Source organism: Trichoderma harzianum (genome assembly GCF_003025095.1).
Source record: "Trichoderma harzianum CBS 226.95 unplaced genomic scaffold M431scaffold_15, whole genome shotgun sequence".
NCBI lineage: Eukaryota > Fungi > Ascomycota > Sordariomycetes > Hypocreales > Hypocreaceae > Trichoderma > Trichoderma harzianum.
The window spans coordinates 286072-305332 of NW_020209263.1; the positions used below are offsets into that span (position 1 = coordinate 286072).

Here is a 19261-nt window from a genome sequence, read left to right on the forward strand (position 1 = left end):
CGTCATCGCCCAATGTGGCTGTGTTTGGTGATGTGTTGGACAAGGGCAGAAGAACAGAAAGACCTGATACCCCGCAATAATTAATCTTGATGTTAAAGTTATGAGAGAATCATCCTGATGAATCCTACTATGAGAGTTCTTCAACTCTTCGGCCTGCTGTGTGGCGGAAGAGTTTGTAGCCCCATCTTCATCTTTGCTTCTAAGAGAGAATAGCCCCTTCACCCTTTTCGTCTTATCCTTGATTCTGTCGATCTTGGACGACTTCCGCATGTTGTGTAGTTCATCCCCTTTGTTAGATAAGGTGGAGGAAGGTACATAAAGCGCTCATGGTCCCATGAGAATGCTCAAAGAAGCAGGACCGACGTTTGATGCCTGAATGAGGCGAGAGGTCACTTACATAGCCACAATCTCTTGCAGCGGTGTGGTTCAGCTCGCGGAAATCCCCTCATTGCACTAAGAGCATTATTGGTCCAACTCGGGCCTCGACTGGTCCAATGGATTTAAGCATCATGCAATGTGTATTTTATTTTGATGCTGCCAACAAAGAGTTGCTCCGTGCATCTGATACATAATTCTCGAATAGGTGGAGGATCACCAAGTACATGGACGTTACATGTACACGTATTTATGGAGTTTTGTCACTCTAGACTCGATTACGCCCGTAATGCTTTAGCACAGGTACCTCCACGGACCGCAGGGATCGGATCGATGCCTTCGCGCTAACAAAAGGTACATGCGCTGCGCCTCTCTCTTACAAGCGCCATGTCGTCAAGTACTTGCGCGACTCTCCCCGTTTGGGGCACTTTCTCCAAGTCCGATCACCATGTGGCGGCACATTTATCCGTCCAAGGACACCGACCGCGCCTTGGCAAGATCTATTTGATCTGTCTCGCCTCATCGTCATTTGGGGCCATCACGTGTGTTCCTGAAGGATTCTCTTTTGCCTTACACGCGAGGCTGTTGGTTTGTGCTTTGTGAACGGAGTACATGTACTCCGTTTGTTCTACAATCTTATAAGACGACGTCACCACTGGCTGTGCACATCCTGTGATCATCATCCAGAGCATAATCGACAATATATAGCTCTGGCATCCTCCATCAACAGCATCACCAGTCTCTCATTCCTCGTATCAAAAACCAACTTATACCCTTTTGTTTTATTAGATCATGACCAAAGAGGCGTCTAACGGCCAGGCGCCGCCTGATGGCGAAGCGCCGCCAAGCTATACCACGGCAACGGAAGATGTTCTAGATGCCACTGATCCATCTCAAAACATCGACGTTACAACCGCCTTTGCAAATCTCTCTCTCTCCTCCGGCCCAACAACTGGTGGCCCTAATGTTGACACCACTCTCGCTCACTTGAAGCTTCTCCACGCCATCGACACTCTCAAAGAAGATGTTGGTTATACTGATGGCCTCTTTGGCATCTTCGACAGTCGTGCCACATGGGACAGCGAGATCCTTCATGGCGCGGCTCTGCCTCCCGGAGTTCAGCTAGATAAGCTTGGTGAAGGTGACAAAGAAAAGCTCGCTCTTAGTCGTCTACGCGAAAAGCGATGGGCCATCTTTCTTGCACGAGCAGTAGACAGATATGAGGCATGGTGGAATGCAATGGCCCAAACCAAGACCATGTTGACCGAAGAAGACATGTCGACGCCAGATAGCCCCAAGTATGTCGCCTTTTCAACCAGTGGCAAACCACTGGGTTGGACCAGAGACTCGATTCCACCGTTGGGTAAGTTATCTTTACGGCTCGGAAGATGACCCTCCACTGTGTTCATGGATAACCTTTGACTAATACAAATCTCCAGACGTCCTCATGGTTATGCATGCGCATATGTTGAACCCCAGAGCCTTCCTCGAAGACACTATGCGCGCCGGCCTGGTCGAATACTGGACCTCGGGCATGCCATGGAAGGCAGTATCTGAGGGCATCACCGTTAATTTTGAAGAAGCCCCCAGTGAAGTGGCAAAGAGTAACTGGCTTCGGACGGGGCGTCAATGGAACAACTCGGCAGATCCCATGGTCAAGACCCTCAAGTGCCCGTGGTGCAAGGTGGACATGCAAGTACCTTGGACCACCTGCGGAGCCGTCGAAGATGCAGATTCGTCTATGTAAGTTTCACTTTTTTGAATTCACCCAGAACAGTCCTTTTCAGCTAACACTTCTTGAATATAGCCCGGTTGGCATTCTGGGAAGCGGATATGGCGACGGCAACTTCTCACACCAGTGCCCATCCTGCGACAAAGCCATCAACAAGGAAATCCTGTCCCTCTCCAAATTTATTCATGATACTACTCTTTTGCTTGGCAAAGATGTCCCAATGCCCGGTACACTGCTCGACATTTCATCCGGCCAGCCGGCACTCACACCTAACCCATTGGTCGTTCCAAACTTTACTCGCATGTTCCCAAACCGCATGATCCGGCATGAGCTGCGCATCAAGATCGTAGAGCTCCTCGATCCAAAATCGCAAAGCCCCAAATCCTCCCCGTCAATGGCTGACGTGCGAGATCTCATCGAGAAGACCATCCGCAGCGACGAAGCAGTCCGTCGAATCGACGGCTCCACGCGCCGCGTGGGACTCCAACTTATACGCCGCGACGCCAAGATCACCACCCGCAAGATGATGAGCCGCTACTGGGAGAACTTCTCCCCCTTCGCGCTCGATCTGTGCGGCGCCGTCATGCGCCAAGGCGTCTTCGTCGAGAAAATGGTCAAGCTTGACTGGCTGCACAGCCCGTCCGCCAAGGCCACCATGGGCCGCCTCATCACAAAGTACAACCGTTTCATGCAGATTATCAAAAAGAATCCTTTCAAGATGGCCGTTCCTACATTAGATGTAGATCTGGCTTGGCATACCCACCAACTGAGTCCCCAGGATTACTACACTTTCACTGTAAAGGAGACGTTGAAGTTTATCGACCACGACGACAAGATTGAGGAGGGTGAACTAAGCGACGCATTTGAGTGGACTACCAAGACATATCAAGAACTTTTTAAAGAAGTATACAGCGAGTGCACATGCTGGTACTGCGAGTGTAAGCTCCCTCCTCCCCCACCATCCATCTAATCACCTCCATCACAAGAAAGGAAACTAATGAACAAACTCCTCCAGCCATCCGTGTCTCCCAGGGCTCCAAAATCGGGAAAATGTTCAACGTCTCCTCCAGCCAAAAGCTCGCCGACACCTTCCACGACTCCGGCACCGCCAAGCTCTGCCCTCCGGACAACTCGGCGCATATCTCGGCGCATAATTCGGTCAGAACCCTCGAGACCCCCGAGCGCGCCAAATTCACGGCCTACATCCGCGCCCGGCAGAACCGGAGGCTCAACGAGGCCTACCAAAAGGCCGCCAAGCGAGCAGAGAAGAAGGGACGGGCTCTGCCGCCTAGGGATGAGTATTACGATCATTGGGGATACAACTACTACAGTAAGAAAGAACACACCCTCATGTCCGCTTGAAATAAACAACCAAATACTGACATTAAACTCCCCCTTCTCCTTTAGTGTATGGCCCGTTCATGTATCCCATCTACTTCGCTCCAGGCTTGTACTACGGCTGGGATCCGTGCTACATCGCCGCGGGAGATGGAGCCTGGGCCAACTGCGCCGCGGGAACTTGTGGAAACGGGAATATCGCCGCGGGAGGCTGTGGAGGCCCTGGTGGATGCTCTGTCAATCCAGTAAGTTCAACGATATGCTCCATTGAGTCCCAGTTTAGTCACAAGCTAACCAAGAATTACACAGGGTCAGGGAGCATGCGCTTCCGGAATGGCCGGTGGGGGAGCGGCATGTGGCATAGGAGGAGGAGGAGGATGCGCAGGAGGAGGCGGAGGCGGAGGCGGATGCGGTGGTGGTGGTGGTGGTGGTGGATGCGGCGGTGGAGGTTGTTGAGCGTTCTTGGTGCGTGATTTATCTGTTGGCAAGTATGAGTATATGATTGAGTTATGACACTTTGGTAGATTGAGCGTAGCGAGGCCATGATAGGCTGTATATGACGCATGTTAATAAGACAGATACATGTATGATTTGAGAACATGAGCGTGAATAGTATCTTTCTTTCTATCCAGAGGTTTCTTTTTATTCAATGGTTTGATGTAGCTCAATGGCGTAATGTTCATACAAATGAAATGGATTAATGATGAGCAAGATCCATATTGCTCAAAAGACGAAACCTGCTTCTAGCCACCCTTTGTTGTATGCTGAACTTGGATAGCTTGTAACGCTGATATAAAATGTCTATTTCTGTTTGTTTAAGTATTTCTAACCCTGGTATAATCTCTGCTATGGGTGCTGTGGGCGCCGTTCTTATGCTCATGATATCCGTAAACTCCATTTTAATCTCGTGTCAAATTCATCGATATAGTTGAGACGTCCAAACCATGTAACAAAAATCAATAACCGTACATTGTGCGGCTGTAAGTGAGTCGTTTAGTTTGCGACAGGAGAAAGATAAAAAAAAAAAAATCAGCTCGCTTTATGAGAAATGCCATTTAGGGGGTAATCTTCGACGGGTGTTGGAGGATCATCCTTGGCGAGATGCTCAACGTCGGGTACAACTTCGCCTTCGCTAACAATGGGAAACGGAGTGAGGACGTGACTAATGTCTCCCCACCATTGCTCGCCAAAGCGCCGGTACCATTCTACCGTCATCTGCAGGCCCTCTTCAAACGTGGTCTTTTGCTCCCAGCCTAAATTGCGCAGCTTTGACCAGTCGACAGCATACCTGCAATCGTTGAACGGCCGATCATGAGTGTACTTGACCCATTTTCGGAACTGCTCTGGAGTGTCATGGGCAATCTCCATGGCGGATAAGATCTTGCCACATAACTCGAGGTTCGAGATTTCGTCGGCAGAGCCAACGTTGTACACATGGCCGATCTGGCCTTTGTGAAGTATCGTATCAAACGCATCCGCGGCGTCTGCAGCAAAAAGGTATCTCCGGGTTGGGCTGCCATCCCCATGGAGAACTACAGGGTGGCCTCGGTTGAGTAGGGAGATGAATTTGGGTATAATTTCTAGTTAAATTAGTTAGAATCGAGTCATGTCGAGAACAATAAAAAAACACTCACTCTCAGGATATTGGTGAGGACCATAGACGTTATTACTGCGAACAATAATGGTCGGGAGCTTGAAGCTCTTGTGATATGAATGGACCATCATTTCGGCGGCAGCTTTGCTTGCAGCGTAAGGATTGGTTGGAGCTAGGATGCTGGACTCCTGCAGTTCGTCTTCGCCGTGGCCAACTTCGCCATAAACCTCGTCTGTTGATACATGGATAAATCTCTTAATGCGAGCTTTCTTGGCGCTCTCCAAAAGAACATGGGTGCCATAGACGTTTGCGTGGGTAAAGCTGTACGAATTGCCAAAACTCAGATCCACATGCGACTGAGCGGCAAAGTGCATCACGGTATCGATGTGATAGCGCTCCATGCAATCGAGGACTTCGGAGGGGTTGGTCAAGTCGCCATGATAAAACGTAAAGTTGCGCTTGTCGTTGAGGGCTCTGGTGTTGTTGAGAGCAGAACAGTAATCGAGCTTGTCAAACGACACAATGTTGTAAGCGTGGGGGTATGTCAAAGTGAGATGGCGAACAACCCAGGAAGCGCTTGTGTGATGCAAATGTTAGTCATGCGTGCATGGCCATTGGAATGGCTAAAGAGGGAGCTGAAGGGCTGTCTGAGAATCTGAAACCTACATGAAGCCTGCGCCGCCGGTAATCATGATATTTCTGACATCTGAGCGAGGCTCGAACTCGGTGGTTCCCGTGAGGACGGGGGCCTGCTGCCAAATGTCAGGCTCTTGAAAGTAGCTGCGATGGCCGTTCATGGTGCCTTTTTTTCAGCGTCATGGATCAGTTACCAAACTTGGACATGGACGGATAGGAGCGGGATGGGTGCCAGATCGGGGCGCATGCATACCGTTGGCCAAGGAGGTCTTGACCATGGGTCTCCAGTAGGGCTGGTGAATCGCGGTGGCCATGAGTGAATCAGGGTTCCTGGCCGGATCCATGGCTCTGGCTTGGCCCGGCGATTGGTTTCGGCTGTGGGCGTTGCGCTGAAACGGCGATGCCAGCGCGGCGTCTGACGAGTGTGAAGAGGGCGAAGAAGAGTAGGAAGAGGTGGTTGAGGCAGGATACGATGCCGCCGGAGAGGATGATGGCGACAACATTGGTGTTGAGTGGGAGAGACAGAGGCAGCGGGAGAGGCTCGGTTGTAGGGCTTTGATCAACGGTTTCATGTCCCGGAGCGCAGTTTCCTCAGATGCAAAAAGCGAAGGTGAATGGTCTGGATCCAGTTACAGGTATCCTACGGACAGGGCAGGCGCAAGCGGCGGTTTATATTGCGCAGGCCCCAACGAACGTCTGGCCGTTGTACCAGGTTTGTTTGGTTTGGTTCCGTGAGCCGCGTTGATTGTCTGCTAACGCTCGAAATTGGCTGACACACTCTCAGCGCTTCACGCGATTCCAGTAGCTCTAGCTGTTGGTACTAGGGCCGGGCAGAGGCAAGGCGCATGTATTCTGGACTCTGGACTCTGGGCGCTCTCAGGATCGCAATCGCATCTGCGCGGAACGGAGCGGCGGCAGGACAGGGCAAATACTCGTACAGACGGATTCGAAGGTGGCAGCGGTAGCAGCGGTGATGACGGCGCAATCCGCAGAGCTTCGTTCCATCAGTCCGTCGTCGTCGCACGAGTCTCGGGCACAGCAGCGCATGGGCAAGGCTTTATTTTGCTTTGTCTCAAGCCAGCGCCAGCCGGAATCCACTCTTTGCAGACGATCACCCAGCCATGCTCGTGATTGATTTGGCTGCTTTTAATTGCGATGTGGAGGGGGAACGTCTCACCCACGCCTTGTCTGGAACGGGACTAGCTCAGCGTTGTTTCTTCTGTCAGACCGGCCTGTCGAACCCTGGAAGATACCTGAAGTTTACGGAGCTACACACTTTAAACCACGATCTTCTACAAGTACTCTTAAAGTAACCAGGTGCAGAAATTGCCACACCAGGGTCCCGTTTCGTTCCGTTCCCACAAGGCAGAGAGAAAAGGTACGTACCGACCTTGCCTCGACCCTGTTTGTACCTGAGTACGTCATGCTCTCTCAGGTACGAAAGCATATTAATCCGGGCAATATTTGAGCCATTCATTGGAAGTCGACCCGGTCTCGGCTGGCTGCTGCATTGATTACCCGCAGCTTCTTCAATGTACCGCTGCCGCTTCTGTTATTGCGCCTCGTACTGCCATAGCCACTCAACTGCTTAATCAAAACACTTAGTACTAAAGAACCTGGAACTCCCTCTAATGGGCAAAGTTGCCAGAACGGCGTTAGCACTGTGGCAGCCGTGGATCGACAGGAGTCACACCAGGACTCGTCACATTGGCCTACACGCAGCGATTCCATCAACTGTATTGGCGCGGCTAGGCGCAAGATCCCGTCCTTCTAGTGCTATGTAATGAGGGTCCTTGGCCGAAGCTTGAATCCCGTCCCGCAGCATCTTTCCATGTGATGGCAGAATTTTAGCATTTAAGCAACTCGACGACCGGGGTGTCTATTTAGATCGTACTGCGTATTTGGGGCCGCGTATCGTTGCAGTAATTTCGTATAGCCAATGAACCTGGTCAGGTCAGCCTCAGAATAGCCAGGGGGGTAAACGGGTTGATTACATGATGCCTGTCATATATACAAGACAGCTACGCTGAGACGGGAAAAATAAATCGAGCTGAACCTTTCTTTAGCAACGGACTTTGGTTTGCTGACGACACGATCAATGCCTTTCCACAGATAGGTAAAATTACCTTAGTATTTAGTATTAAGTGGTGATAACTTACCTGTAGTAGGACAATAATACATTGGTGGCGGGTCTCACCGAAGCTGATGTAATGCAGTGTACTGCTACCTACCACCAGGTGTTTCACTTCAGCCCCAGCCTGCACTCATCGGATGCACGTAGTATCGGAATAAATCCCCCAAACAGACGTCAAGATTAGATCACGATAGCAACTAGACACGACCATTAAACACTCTCTACAACCAATGAGGACGATGATTCGCATTTTTCTGCCATGCCAATGAAAATGCTGCTAACTACAAGAAGTGTGCAGTTCAGCAGCTGGGAATCCACGCATGCGGTTGATGCCACAGGCCAACCATCAAGCCAATCGCTGCTGCCGCCGCCCAACTGTCTGATTTCGTTACCAGGAGACATTTCTCTGCCGATTGAAGCCGGTTTGCAATATTGCCAGCATCGGATCGGTCATAATTTTGGTGTCTATGCAGGTTCATCAGAATGCAAGATTAATCAACTAATTTGTGAGCCGCTGTCACACACACGAATGTGCTACTTGAGCAGCCACTCAGAATTCTCGGGATCGAACCCGGCCGGTGCTCAATATTGGTGCTACCATGGCAATGAGCTGAATTACCCGTGAAACACCAAATTGGTCGATTGCAAGCTATTGATATTATAGACTTCGCTTGGGTATTCAAGGGAGCTCCTGAGCACACCGAGTGGAGATATGACGACTGAATGTCTGAGAATGCAGGTAACACACATCATAGCAACTAAAATATGCAAGGCAACTTTGGCATCAGTCAGATTGACGGGCTTAGTCAATAGATAGACTCAGACAAAGAATCGGTTCTATAAATATCAGGTCAAAATAACATTCTATCTTGTTCATTTAAGCATCTAGCAACGCCTACATATATTATCAAGCAAAAATCATGCATGTCCATATCAATGCAGAAAGAAAAGAGAAACCGCTCTCTAACATCCCCATGACACCGTCGGGTGCTCTTACAGCTCCTCGGCAAAAGTCTAACCGGGTTGGCGGCTGGTTGCCCCAGAATCCGAAGCTTCTTATCAGCTGGTTGCGAGATCTAGTCGCCGAAGTCAACAAACACAAGCACGATGCTTCTATAAGTTCACTGCTCTTGAGTGAGCCGGTACAGCAACTAAAGGAGCTGATTGAAAGCACTGCTGAACTTCGAATGCTGGCTTCAGGCATGTTTGACGAAGTCCCAGACAGGGCTCCCTACAATGAGGATCCTATTGGGAACAAGCAAATCAAATCATACCACGAAATGCTCGAGATGTTCGATTTTGTCATGAATAACAAGGCTCCCTCTTGGAAAAAGCTCGAATACGATGCTGGTTTAATTGGATTCCCATTCAACGCCATCCTGGATTGGCCAATGGCCACAGCCAGCGGCTATGCTTTCTTCCTCAAGCCCGAAGTCAATTCAAAGCTCAAATACATCCTCAATACCTGGAAATCCGAAGTTCTCATGACTGCAAAATCCCAACATGTCATTACGACCGGTGAAGATGGCTGGCTCAGCCAAGATTCGCTAATGAACATCGAAAACGACACCAATCTTACTGGCCAGGAGTTGACATTCCAGCAGATCTTCCAGTGTGATCCACAAGCAGATCCCAAACACTGGGGTTTTAAATCTTGGGACGACTTCTTCGTTCGCAAGTTCAAGAATATTGATCAAATTCGCCCAGTCGCTTTTCCGGGGCAGCCAGAGTGGATAGCAAATTCTTGCGAGTCCAAGCCCTTTGCCTTGCAGTCAAATGCCCAAGAGTACGACTCGTTTTGGCTCAAAGGCCAAGCATACTCAGTCAGCGAGATGCTTCATGGACACAGATTCGCCGAGCAATTTGTCGGCGGCACCGTGTATCAGGCGTTTCTGAGCGCCACGTCATATCACAGATGGAGCTCGCCTGTGTCTGGGAAAGTTGTCCATACCGAAGTTGTTGATGGCACCTACTTCTCAGAGCCTGTCACCAAGGGCTTTACATCTTCCGAGGGCCCTGATCCAGCTTCTCCTAATCGCGTCCAGAGCTACATCAGTCACATTGCCACGCGAGCCATCTTCTTCATCGAGGCTCCGAAGCCAATTGGCCTCATGGCAGCCATGTATATCGGCATGGCTGACGTCTCGTCTTGTGAGATCTTGCAGAAGTTCGACGCCAAATCTCTTCCTGCCAGTGTTGAAAAGGGAGAGGAGATTGGGCTGTTCCATCACGGCGGCTCTACCCACTGCCTCCTTTTTCGACAAGGAGTGAACCTCGCTTTTGTAACTGGGGCCATCCCGGGCAACAGAGAGAAGAATTTGCCAATTAGAGGTCCGCTAGCGATTGCGTATTAATGCTGATGTCATCCAGTACCTGTAATCAAGCATCTAGATATTCAAGAGGGGGAAGCATACGTGATAAAGATACTATCAGGAGCCTATTATTTTCATGTTATATTAGCAGAGGTATATTCCACCACGAGACAAAGACGTCTTTCATTCGATTATAATCTTCAATTCAATTTTCTTGTATAGTGAGACCATTGATGATTTGCAATTGGTGTAGTAGAGGAGCTCCTAACTAAAGTCGTGAAAGCCGATACACCCCCCGGCGATACTCAATACAAGTAAGGTGCGGTCAGTAGTGAGTTCCTTCCAACTCCTGCTGCTTCCCAATATTTGTTGAGCTCACCAATGATTGAATTCTCTATCTGCTTCAGACAACAGCATCCTGTTGAGAAATTCGATTCTGCAGACATCCAACTCTGTAAATCTCCAGCCGCTATCGCCGTATTAATACAGCTCCGCATCTATCTTCTCTCATCTCCCCAAGTAATCGACCAAACGTAAAGCGCTCACAATCAATAAGCAATGCAAATGCACGACCTCGAGGAAAACAGAAGCAGAGGAGCCACCGAAGATGCGACCTCTGAGCCTCCCTTCTTGTCTCTTGACGTGACCACAGAGCCCAAAACTAGGGCCGATCCTCTCCAAGCCATCGCATGGATGGTTGTCAACACTCTGGCGACGGTCGGCATAGTAAGTCATCTCCAAAATACACACTAGCATGGATACCTTCTAACAAATGCCACAGGTCTTCACCAACAAGGCCATATTCTCGGAGCCACGGTGGAAGCAATCTCAGCTTACGTTTGCTTTTATCCATTTCCTCATGACTTGGTTTCTCCTCTTTGTTCTCTCTCGATCACCATTTGGCCTCTTCGTGCCTCGCCGTGCTCCTAGGCTGCACCTAATTCCTCTGGGTACCGCAATGTGCTTCAACGTCATTCTGCCGAATCTATCCTTGGCCTACTCAACCGTCACATTCTACCAAATTGCACGAATACTGCTGACACCAACGGTCGCCATCATGAACTTCCTCTTATACGGCAGCAGTCTTCCCAGAGGAGCTACTCTCTCCCTAATCCCCGCCTGCGTAGGGGTCGGTTTGGTTACATACTTCGATTCCATTCCAGTGGACGACCAAGCCATCAAGACCACCTCTAAGTTGGGAATTATATTTGCGTTTTCAGGCATCTTTGCTTCCTCTCTTTACACCGTCTGGATTGCGGGCTATCATCGTAAACTCAACATGAACAGCATGCAACTTCTCTATCTTCAAGCGCCAATGGCCTGCTTCTTTCTCCTCTTCTTTATTCCACTTATCGATGACTTTCCAACCGCCATGTATGTGCCAACTCGACTGAGCACACGAGTGCTTGTTATCGTAGTAGGCCTCCTCTGCCCACCCTCAACTCGTGAAATTTCAGCTTACCCTTATTAGTCCACAGTGTTTGCTTCACTGGTCAATCTTTCTCAATTCTACATTGTGGCACAAACGGGTCCCGTATCGAGCACAGTTGTCGGTCACGTCAAGACTTGCACCATCGTGGGTCTCGGATGGGCCATGTCTGGTCGTGCGGTCAGTGATAAATCCGCAGTTGGAGTTGTGATAGCAGTTGCAGGCATCACTTCGTAAGTCCTACCACACACCCGTAATGCTATTGAAGGCTAACCGAGTAGATACTCGATCATCATGTCAAAGCACAAGAAGATGAAAGCAAATAGATCTCAAATTGGGCCCGTAGGTGAAAAGTGATGGAAGTCAACGTAGACCAGAGAGGGTATGGCATGCATATGTCGATGGACGTATTTAGCGAACTATCCCAAGGGCACATCTTGTTGTCAAGAAAATGTCAACATGGTGAACGTAAAATTAGTAGTCTTGTTCTCAATGCCATAAATGAATTACAAATTGAAACGCTTCCTGTCCTTCTCCATCTTGGATTTCCACTCCCATTGAGTAGCGTCCTCGCCTTCGCTTCCAGCTCGTCCGATACCCTTATCAACACGCCTCAGCTTCAGCGTGAACCGTGGGCCCAGCTCCTGCAATCCAGCGCGAATGCTCTCGACACCCTCGAGCGCTTTGCCCTCAGCATCGACAACGCTCTTCTCTGTTGCGCGCTTATCACGGAAGGCGTATCTGAAGCGTCTTACGAAGATGAAATCTCGCTGGTTATGTAGCGCGACAACCTGTCGTCCCTCGAACTCTGGGCGCGGGGGAAACATGGTCTGGAAGAGCTTCGCAGTGAGAAGACCCAGCGGCGTCTTGAAGTTGTTGAGCATCAACTCGGGGTAGTGGTTTGTAGGGTTGCCGTGGCCGGGAAGCTTCTTGCCCTCTATCCAATTGGATATTGTGAAGTGGAACGTCGGGCCCTTGGGCAGGTGAACGATGGAAAGGCCCGTGGGCTTTTTGAGGTCTTCCTTCATAAGGACGACCGCAGTGTAGTCCTTGCTGGCGGAGAATTTGCAGATTTCGCGGAGAGAGTATTTGTATCCGTAGCGGTGGGATGATCGCGGGATGTATCTGGAATTCGGGAAAAGTGTGCAGAGCATATGCGCCTCGTCGTGAAGGGTGGAGTTGAGGGACGTGGTAACGAGAATCTTGGGTTCGGGAGGAGGTTCGTCGTTGAAGAGAGAGGGGAACTTGAGAGCTAGTGAGATGGGCGTGAGGTCGAGGTTCGTGCTCGTTGTTGACGGCGCAATGCTGGGGACTCTCTGAGCTCGCTTCTCCCGTTGCCTCTCTAGTCTAGCCTCTCGGGCCTCTTCATCTTCGTCTTCGTCAGAATCCAGCATACTGTCGTTGTCGTCGTCATCATCCTCTTTCATCTTCTCTACTGCCTCGATTGCCGCTCGCTCTTCAGCTTCGGCCTGCTCGATGCGTCTCCTCTTCAATTGCTCAAGATCCACCACAGCTCCAAGGCTGTCATCATCTACATCGTCCCAGACTCGCTTGTGTTCCAATGTTCGCGGGACATTCTTGGCAAGACGAGCGGCCTTGAGCTCGGGATCGCGGTTCTCTTCTCTTCGGCGGCGATGTCGCTCCTCGTGACGTTCTTTGTTGCTCGCCTTCTTGTGGGCGATAAACAATTCCTTGCGCTTCACCTTGTTGGCTACTTTGAGCGCCTGCACGGGAGGCTTTGAGAAACCCATCGTGACAATGTTTTGACAGTCGGTGATGAAAGATCGGTGTTGGAGAAATGGTTGGTGGTAAAATCCAAGGCCTGACACATTAAGTTGTCAGAAAATTTTAGCGGCATGTAACTTTTTTTGCTATGTTCACGCCTATGCGATTAGATAAAGATAAGATAAGGATCTCAAAAATGGTCCGTAATTGGCTAAGCTGCGAGAAAAGATGGGTCTAGCGCTACTATACATACTGCCAGGGTTCATGTATTAACAAAATTGGCTCGAAAAAAAAGTTTTGAGACAAGAATCTCTTATCGTGAGGCTGGTGTCTATCGTTGAACAAACTTCATCTCGCTCCGGTTCGACTTCCCATAACCTGGAAATCCAACAGCGAAAATGACGACCAACGGTACCAAGAGGAGAAAACTGGCCCACGATGCCTCAGATGACGAGGCGCAAGCCACAGCATCCAGAAAGGCTCAGAAGGATTTCTTCAAACAGGCCGCCAATTGGGATCTTGAAGACAGCTACGAGACTCGTCGTCGCAAGAGCAAAAAAGCCAGCAAAGAAAGCACCAAGCTACCAATTAAGACCGCCGACGGCCGCCTGGAGGTCCTTCGGGAGATTGAGAAGGAGGACGACTTGGTATCTGTCGAGAGCGACACGGAATGGCTAGAGGGCCGAGAGGACGACATCGAGTCAGAGCCCGAGGAGGTGGAAGAAGAGGCGCCCACCGTCTCCGAGGCTCAGCAGATCCGAGAAGCGCAGGAAGAGCTGGCCAAACTGGCCACGGCTCTGAATGAAAACCCAGAAGAACATGTCGGTTCGCTCAAGACCCTGGCTACGATTGGCGAGTCCAAGATCCCCGCCATTCAGATGCTGGCCCTCATGACGCAAATGTCGGTTTACAAAGACATCATCCCTGGATATCGCATACGGCCCCAGACTGAAGATGGTCCGACGGAGAAGGTGTCCAAAGAAGTTCGCACAATGCGCCAGTATGAACAGGCGCTGGTGTCTGGCTATCAAAACTTTGTCAAGGAATTGGCTAGGTGCGCCAAAGATCAAACACCTGCGATGAGAGGAGGACAGAGTGTTTCTGGCATTGCCATCACATGCGCCTGCACCTTGATAGCTGCAGTTCCGCATTTCAACTTCCGCTCCGAATTACTGAGGATCTTGGTAAACAAGCTGAGTCGGAAGAAGATTGATAACAATTCGGTCAAGTGTCTCCAGGCGCTGGAGACATTGTTCCGTGAGGATGAGGATGGCAAGCCAACAATGGAAGCAGTTTCATTACTCTCAAAGATGATGAAAGCCCGAGATTACGAGGTCAACGAAAGTGTTCTCAACCTCTTCCTCAGCCTTCGCCTGCTCTCCGAGTTCGCCGGCAAGGCATCACAAGACACGGTTGAGCGCCCCGAGGCCGCTAAAGTGAAGAAGGGCAAGCGAGAATTCCGAACAAAGCGAATGAGAAAGGCCATGAAGGAGCAAAAGTCTCTGGAGAAGGACATGGCTGCCGCGGACGCATTGGTAGACCACGAGGAACGAGAGAAGATGCAGTCCGAGACTCTCAAGCTCGTGTTTGCCACGTACTTCCGCATCCTGAAAATGCGTGCTCCCCATCTGATGGGTGCCGTGCTCGAGGGTCTGGCTAAATACGCTCATCTTATCAACCAGGATTTCTTTGGTGACTTGCTTGAGGCGCTCAAGGATCTGATCCGACACGCCGACGACGATGTTGATGCTGACCTCGCCGCCGAACACGAGGACGACGACAGTGTCTCCATGAGAAACCTGACGCGCGAAGCTCTTCTCTGCACCGTCACCGCTTTCGCCCTCCTCGAGGGCCAAGATGCCCACAACTCGCGCAACACTCTCCATCTCGACCTCACCTTCTTCACTACCCACCTCTTCACCTCCCTCCTCAACCTCTCGATCCACCCCGATCTCGAGCTCACCAAGATGACCAACTCCACATCAAACGTCTCCAAGATCAACGTCCAAACCACAACCGTTCTACTCCTCCGCTCCCTCACCGCAATCCTTCTCCCCGCATGGAACATCCGCTCCGTGCCGCCTCTCAAGCTAGCCGCCTTCAGCAAACAGCTCATGACCGCCGCGCTGCAACTGCCCGACAAGTCCTGCCAGGCTACCCTCGGCCTGCTCAACGACGTGGCGAACACTCACGGCAAGAAGATTGCCAGCTTGTGGAACACTGAGGAGCGTAAGGGAGATGGGCGCCACAACGCCCTGAGCGATACAGTCGAGGGCAGCAATCCTTTTGCTGCGACAGTGTGGGAGGGCGAGCTTTTGAAGAAGCACTTTTCGCCAAAGGTTAGAGAAGGTTTGAAGTTGTTTGAGAAGAGTTTGCCTACATCATCTTAATACAACATGCAATTAAAGATGAGCAGGGGAGCGCTGATTTAGATGGGAAAATTGGATAAGGCATCGGTTTACATCACTGCATTCTAGTATAAAAGTGTCAAGATAATAAGTCATTTCAAATTGACCGACCCTGTCCAGAGCCCATATGAGCAAGCAATGGTTTATGACTAGTAAACTGATAGCACTTTTGTCCACCTATGGTATGTTGGTCGCTGGCAACAATGGCCAGATAGATCTGCGGAAAGTCAAAAATCGTAGGCGACCTGAAAGAAATAGTTGGCTCCTATAGTTATACTTCATGCCCACGACGAGGCTGCTAATCCCTTTGTCACTGTAACAGAGACTTTCGACACTCCATTTGTGCTGACAGTCTGTCCCTGGGCCTTACCAGTATTCGAGACGACGGCTGTGGCGGCGGAAGAGACCTTGTTTGAGGGCGAATGAGCTGAGGCTCGATCTTGATTGGCTCCAACAGATCCCTGAGGCACATTGTTATCATTGACTGGAGTATCGCCGACGGAATGACCTTTGCTTGGCGGAGCAACTGAAGGCGTTGATTCAGTAGCATTGAGATCCAACGCCTTGGGCAAGATTTTGGTCAACGTGTCAATTTCCTGGCCCAGACTTGGCTTTTTGGCTACAATGGATAAAAAGGCATCAAGGATGTTTCCAAAAGGAGCATTTTCTGATGCTTGAGGAGGCATAGTGGGAAGATGAGCATTTGTCGAAGTACCATTGCTAATCTTCTCATTTTGCTGGATAGTGTTGAGCTTCTCGGTCTGCTTAATAGTGCTGATCTTCTCGGTTTGGTTGATGGTACTGATCTTCTCGGTTTGTTTGATAGTGCTGGTTGCTTCACTGGCGATAGAGACTGGGCTCGATTGAGGCTGCGCAGTGTCTGAAAGAAGTCAGCCACCTGTTATTAAGCTGATGGGATTGTATTTGCTTACCTCGCGCCTTGGCACCCGACGCCTTGAGAAATTCCAGGCCTGAAGTCCCAATGACAGATTTTCCTGCTCTTCCAGTGGAGAAAGAGGTGGTAGCAGAGTAGTTTCTCTTGCTGGGAGGTGGGATTGAGCTGTTGGAAGGGGGAAAATTCTGGATAGCTGGTCTGGTAACTGGATGATGTCGAATCAATGGTGTCGGTTGGTGATGCTGGGGCACGTAGATGACTGGACGAGGGCCATAGCTACCACCACCCACGTTCTTTTTCTTTGCGGGTTTGGATTTAGAGAAGCTTTGGGCAAGCTCTCTTGCTGCCCTTAGCTTCTCGTCATCACCAAAGCCGCTCATTTCCTGTGATGGGCTGATCCAGATGATTTCTGAGGTGATGGAATAGACAAAGCAGTTGAAGAAGTGAGAAAGTGAAGGCGAGGGTGAAGTTGAGGAGTGAGGAGTGATGGCAGCTGCCCTTTATGCGTGCACGTGAAAGTCAACAGAGCACTGGGCAGCTGATAGGCAATTGGATCTCAGTGTTGCATATAGGCCAAACAGAGGGCAGTTTTAGGTAACCTCAGCGCATAGGATAAGGAATACAGAGCGAGAGTGCAGCGTGCTCATAGTATTAGTGTATGCAGGGTGCCTTAGAAGCATCAAACTGATTCTGTTGCTTCTCTTCACCACCTGCAGCATTGAAATTGTAAATTTCTGGCTTCGTACTTGATTAGAAGTAGTTTTGGTATTAATATATAGGTAGTACCTATGAATATCGCCCACTCAACTCGATTCTCTATGGTATAAATTTCGCTACTATGCTCCTGCATTCCCAAGGGCTGCTTTTGATGCCTTGCCCAATAACAACACGACACCTTTTCGAATCATTTCTCCCGCTTCGTTCCAATAGTTGTTTCCACAGAGCCAATTTGGGTTGGCTTGTAGGTGATGCTAGGCGTCTCATTAAGCCAAGGCGAGTCGACTGGGGCCACAAGATTCTGCACGACAGCAAACAGAGCGTCCGCTCCCGGCGAATGTCGAGACACAGCCACCGACGAGGCTCTCGGTATACCAAGTACGCTGCCGATTTTCTCGGAACATGGCTTGGAAAACCCGACGAGCCGTATCTTCTCTTTGTCGGGTAGATTTCGAGACGCGGCCGCGACCAGCTGTGGGAAGTGCTGGTTGAACGCTTGTGACTGGCTTCCCCTAGCGACAAAAATCATGGAATAGTCCTTGTGAGACTTATCTGACTCATCAAGAGGTGATGTATGCAATCCGAGATTTTGAGTAATTGAATTGAAGCCAACGTCCACGCTTGCACTGAGCTCTGGACTGGGCGGAGTCGGTATCTTGACTGAGTTTGGTACCTCGTCTACCTTGGACTTGGCTCTTTTTTCCCTTTTGGCTGCCCGCTTTCCTTTGGAAGTTTTTGTGTGGATTCGGCGGTGCTGCCCTATAGGGCTCAAAAGGCTTTTGGTGTCGTTTATCAGTATGATGTCAACTTCAGAGCCACAACGAGACATCGCAGTTTGCAATGACATAAGTGAGGCGGAATGACATACTGGCAAAGGAGCTCCAAGATTGAGTCTTGGTCATCAATTGAGATTTCGGGCCTATTGTAATTAGCTACGTCACCAGTTCTATGCTCAACCTACTACTAGATAGGTACTTCCAGTAGAGTTGAAGAGGACGTACCATAATGAGGTAGAGAAGGGCGTGTCAAGGTGGTGGACAAGCCGTTTTTTCGCTGAGGGCGCAGCCATGACTGGGTAATGGGCAAGTGTCAAGCAGGTTATCAAATCAAAGAACGGTGAATCAGACCTAAACGGCAAGAAAAACTAATTGAGCTTTGAGAGCGCCTATACGGGGATGAGAGTATGGAAATGGCTGTCCAGTCACCACGGGTCTGGCACTGGAAATTCTCGAATCACTAAGGTACGTACCTCTAGGCTCCAGATACACAGTGCAAGATATACAGTGTGAGGTTTTCTCAGTCACCTCGAAATGGCGCGGAAAACTCTCCAACGAGAGTTAATTGACAAAGAGAAAACACTGTGGCGCTCGAAAACCGATTTATATCAAACTTACACATTGATTTCTGTAAAATCAGCATAGTACTAGGTAGCTACATGTACCAGATATTTGCGGCCAATTTTCCAATTGGTTGATGTGTACATTTCAGATAACTGTCACAAGGCAATTCACGAATTACCTACCCATACCTACTTGTAGGTGGGAACGTTGGTTCGTATAGTAGAGTATCAAAGTCGAAAACCGTTCCATTGCACAACTTGCCTATGAGTTATTAGCAGCAGAAAACGTGCAGAGGTCAGCTGTGAATAGGAGGTATCATGTATTTTACAAAGCAGGAAAAATTTAAGCCTGGTGAGTGATTAAAGGAGATACCTAAGGGTTCTTCTTCTTTTCACATTGTACCTGGTATCTTGTCGAGCAGCCCCGTAGATACTCCCAATGCTAATGGGAACGAGGCGAGAATTGTACAAGTTAATGTTGCCTTCAGGTACTGGTTATATACTGGTTATATAGCTCGCACACGCTGGACACGGCTGCAAGGGACAAGGCAGGCACTCACCGTGGCGCATTCAGGCATTTGCAAAGTTAATGGCATCAGTCGCAGCCGGAGCGCAGAAACGCAGCCC

General features: G+C 49.8%; 8 protein-coding genes across 8 annotated transcripts; 4 read left to right on the plus strand and 4 right to left on the minus strand.

Moving 5' to 3' along the window:
* Window positions 1-1167: 1167 nt before the first annotated feature.
* On the plus strand, window positions 1168-3918 carry M431DRAFT_95998 (hypothetical protein; the record flags this gene model as incomplete). Its single annotated transcript, XM_024924772.1, has 5 exons — window positions 1168-1738; window positions 1815-2118; window positions 2183-3045; window positions 3123-3437; window positions 3515-3918. The coding sequence occupies 5 exons, from the start codon at window positions 1168-1170 to the stop codon at window positions 3916-3918; spliced, it is 2457 nt and encodes an 818-aa protein (XP_024769773.1).
* A 556-nt stretch (window positions 3919-4474) lies between these two features.
* Window positions 4475-5836, minus strand: M431DRAFT_499542 (hypothetical protein; the record flags this gene model as incomplete). The annotated part of the gene is made up of 3 exons (XM_024917811.1): window positions 4475-5025; window positions 5080-5615; window positions 5706-5836. 3 exons carry the CDS (start codon window positions 5834-5836, stop codon window positions 4475-4477), a joined length of 1218 nt encoding a protein of 405 aa, XP_024769774.1.
* A 2861-nt stretch (window positions 5837-8697) lies between these two features.
* M431DRAFT_512311 (hypothetical protein) lies at window positions 8698-10348 on the plus strand. The gene has a single exon (XM_024919816.1). It carries the CDS (start codon window positions 8730-8732, stop codon window positions 10161-10163), a length of 1434 nt encoding a protein of 477 aa, XP_024769775.1. The 5' UTR covers window positions 8698-8729; the 3' UTR covers window positions 10164-10348.
* Window positions 10349-10378: 30 nt separating this feature from the next.
* M431DRAFT_524052 (hypothetical protein) lies at window positions 10379-11907 on the plus strand (the record flags this gene model as incomplete). Its single annotated transcript, XM_024920567.1, has 4 exons — window positions 10379-10847; window positions 10903-11538; window positions 11593-11783; window positions 11832-11907. Exons 1-4 carry the CDS (start codon window positions 10680-10682, stop codon window positions 11905-11907), a joined length of 1071 nt encoding a protein of 356 aa, XP_024769776.1. The 5' UTR covers window positions 10379-10679.
* Window positions 11908-11936: 29 nt separating this feature from the next.
* Window positions 11937-13370, minus strand: M431DRAFT_512315 (hypothetical protein). The gene has a single exon (XM_024919817.1). It carries the CDS (start codon window positions 13299-13301, stop codon window positions 12057-12059), a length of 1245 nt encoding a protein of 414 aa, XP_024769777.1. The 5' UTR covers window positions 13302-13370; the 3' UTR covers window positions 11937-12056.
* Window positions 13371-13673: 303 nt separating this feature from the next.
* Window positions 13674-15665, plus strand: M431DRAFT_9388 (hypothetical protein; the record flags this gene model as incomplete). Its single annotated transcript, XM_024924525.1, has 1 exon — window positions 13674-15665. The coding sequence occupies one exon, from the start codon at window positions 13674-13676 to the stop codon at window positions 15663-15665; it is 1992 nt and encodes a 663-aa protein (XP_024769778.1).
* Window positions 15666-15961: 296 nt separating this feature from the next.
* On the minus strand, window positions 15962-16958 carry M431DRAFT_95691 (hypothetical protein; the record flags this gene model as incomplete). The annotated part of the gene is made up of 2 exons (XM_024924731.1): window positions 15962-16457; window positions 16582-16958. 2 exons carry the CDS (start codon window positions 16956-16958, stop codon window positions 15962-15964), a joined length of 873 nt encoding a protein of 290 aa, XP_024769779.1.
* A 379-nt stretch (window positions 16959-17337) lies between these two features.
* On the minus strand, window positions 17338-18388 carry M431DRAFT_512317 (hypothetical protein). Its single transcript, XM_024919818.1, has 3 exons — window positions 18297-18388; window positions 18164-18214; window positions 17338-18071 (listed from the first exon to the last, which is right to left on the minus strand). The coding sequence occupies exons 1-3, from the start codon at window positions 18362-18364 to the stop codon at window positions 17483-17485; spliced, it is 708 nt and encodes a 235-aa protein (XP_024769780.1). The 5' UTR covers window positions 18365-18388; the 3' UTR covers window positions 17338-17482.
* Between the last annotated feature and the right edge of the window lie 873 nt (window positions 18389-19261).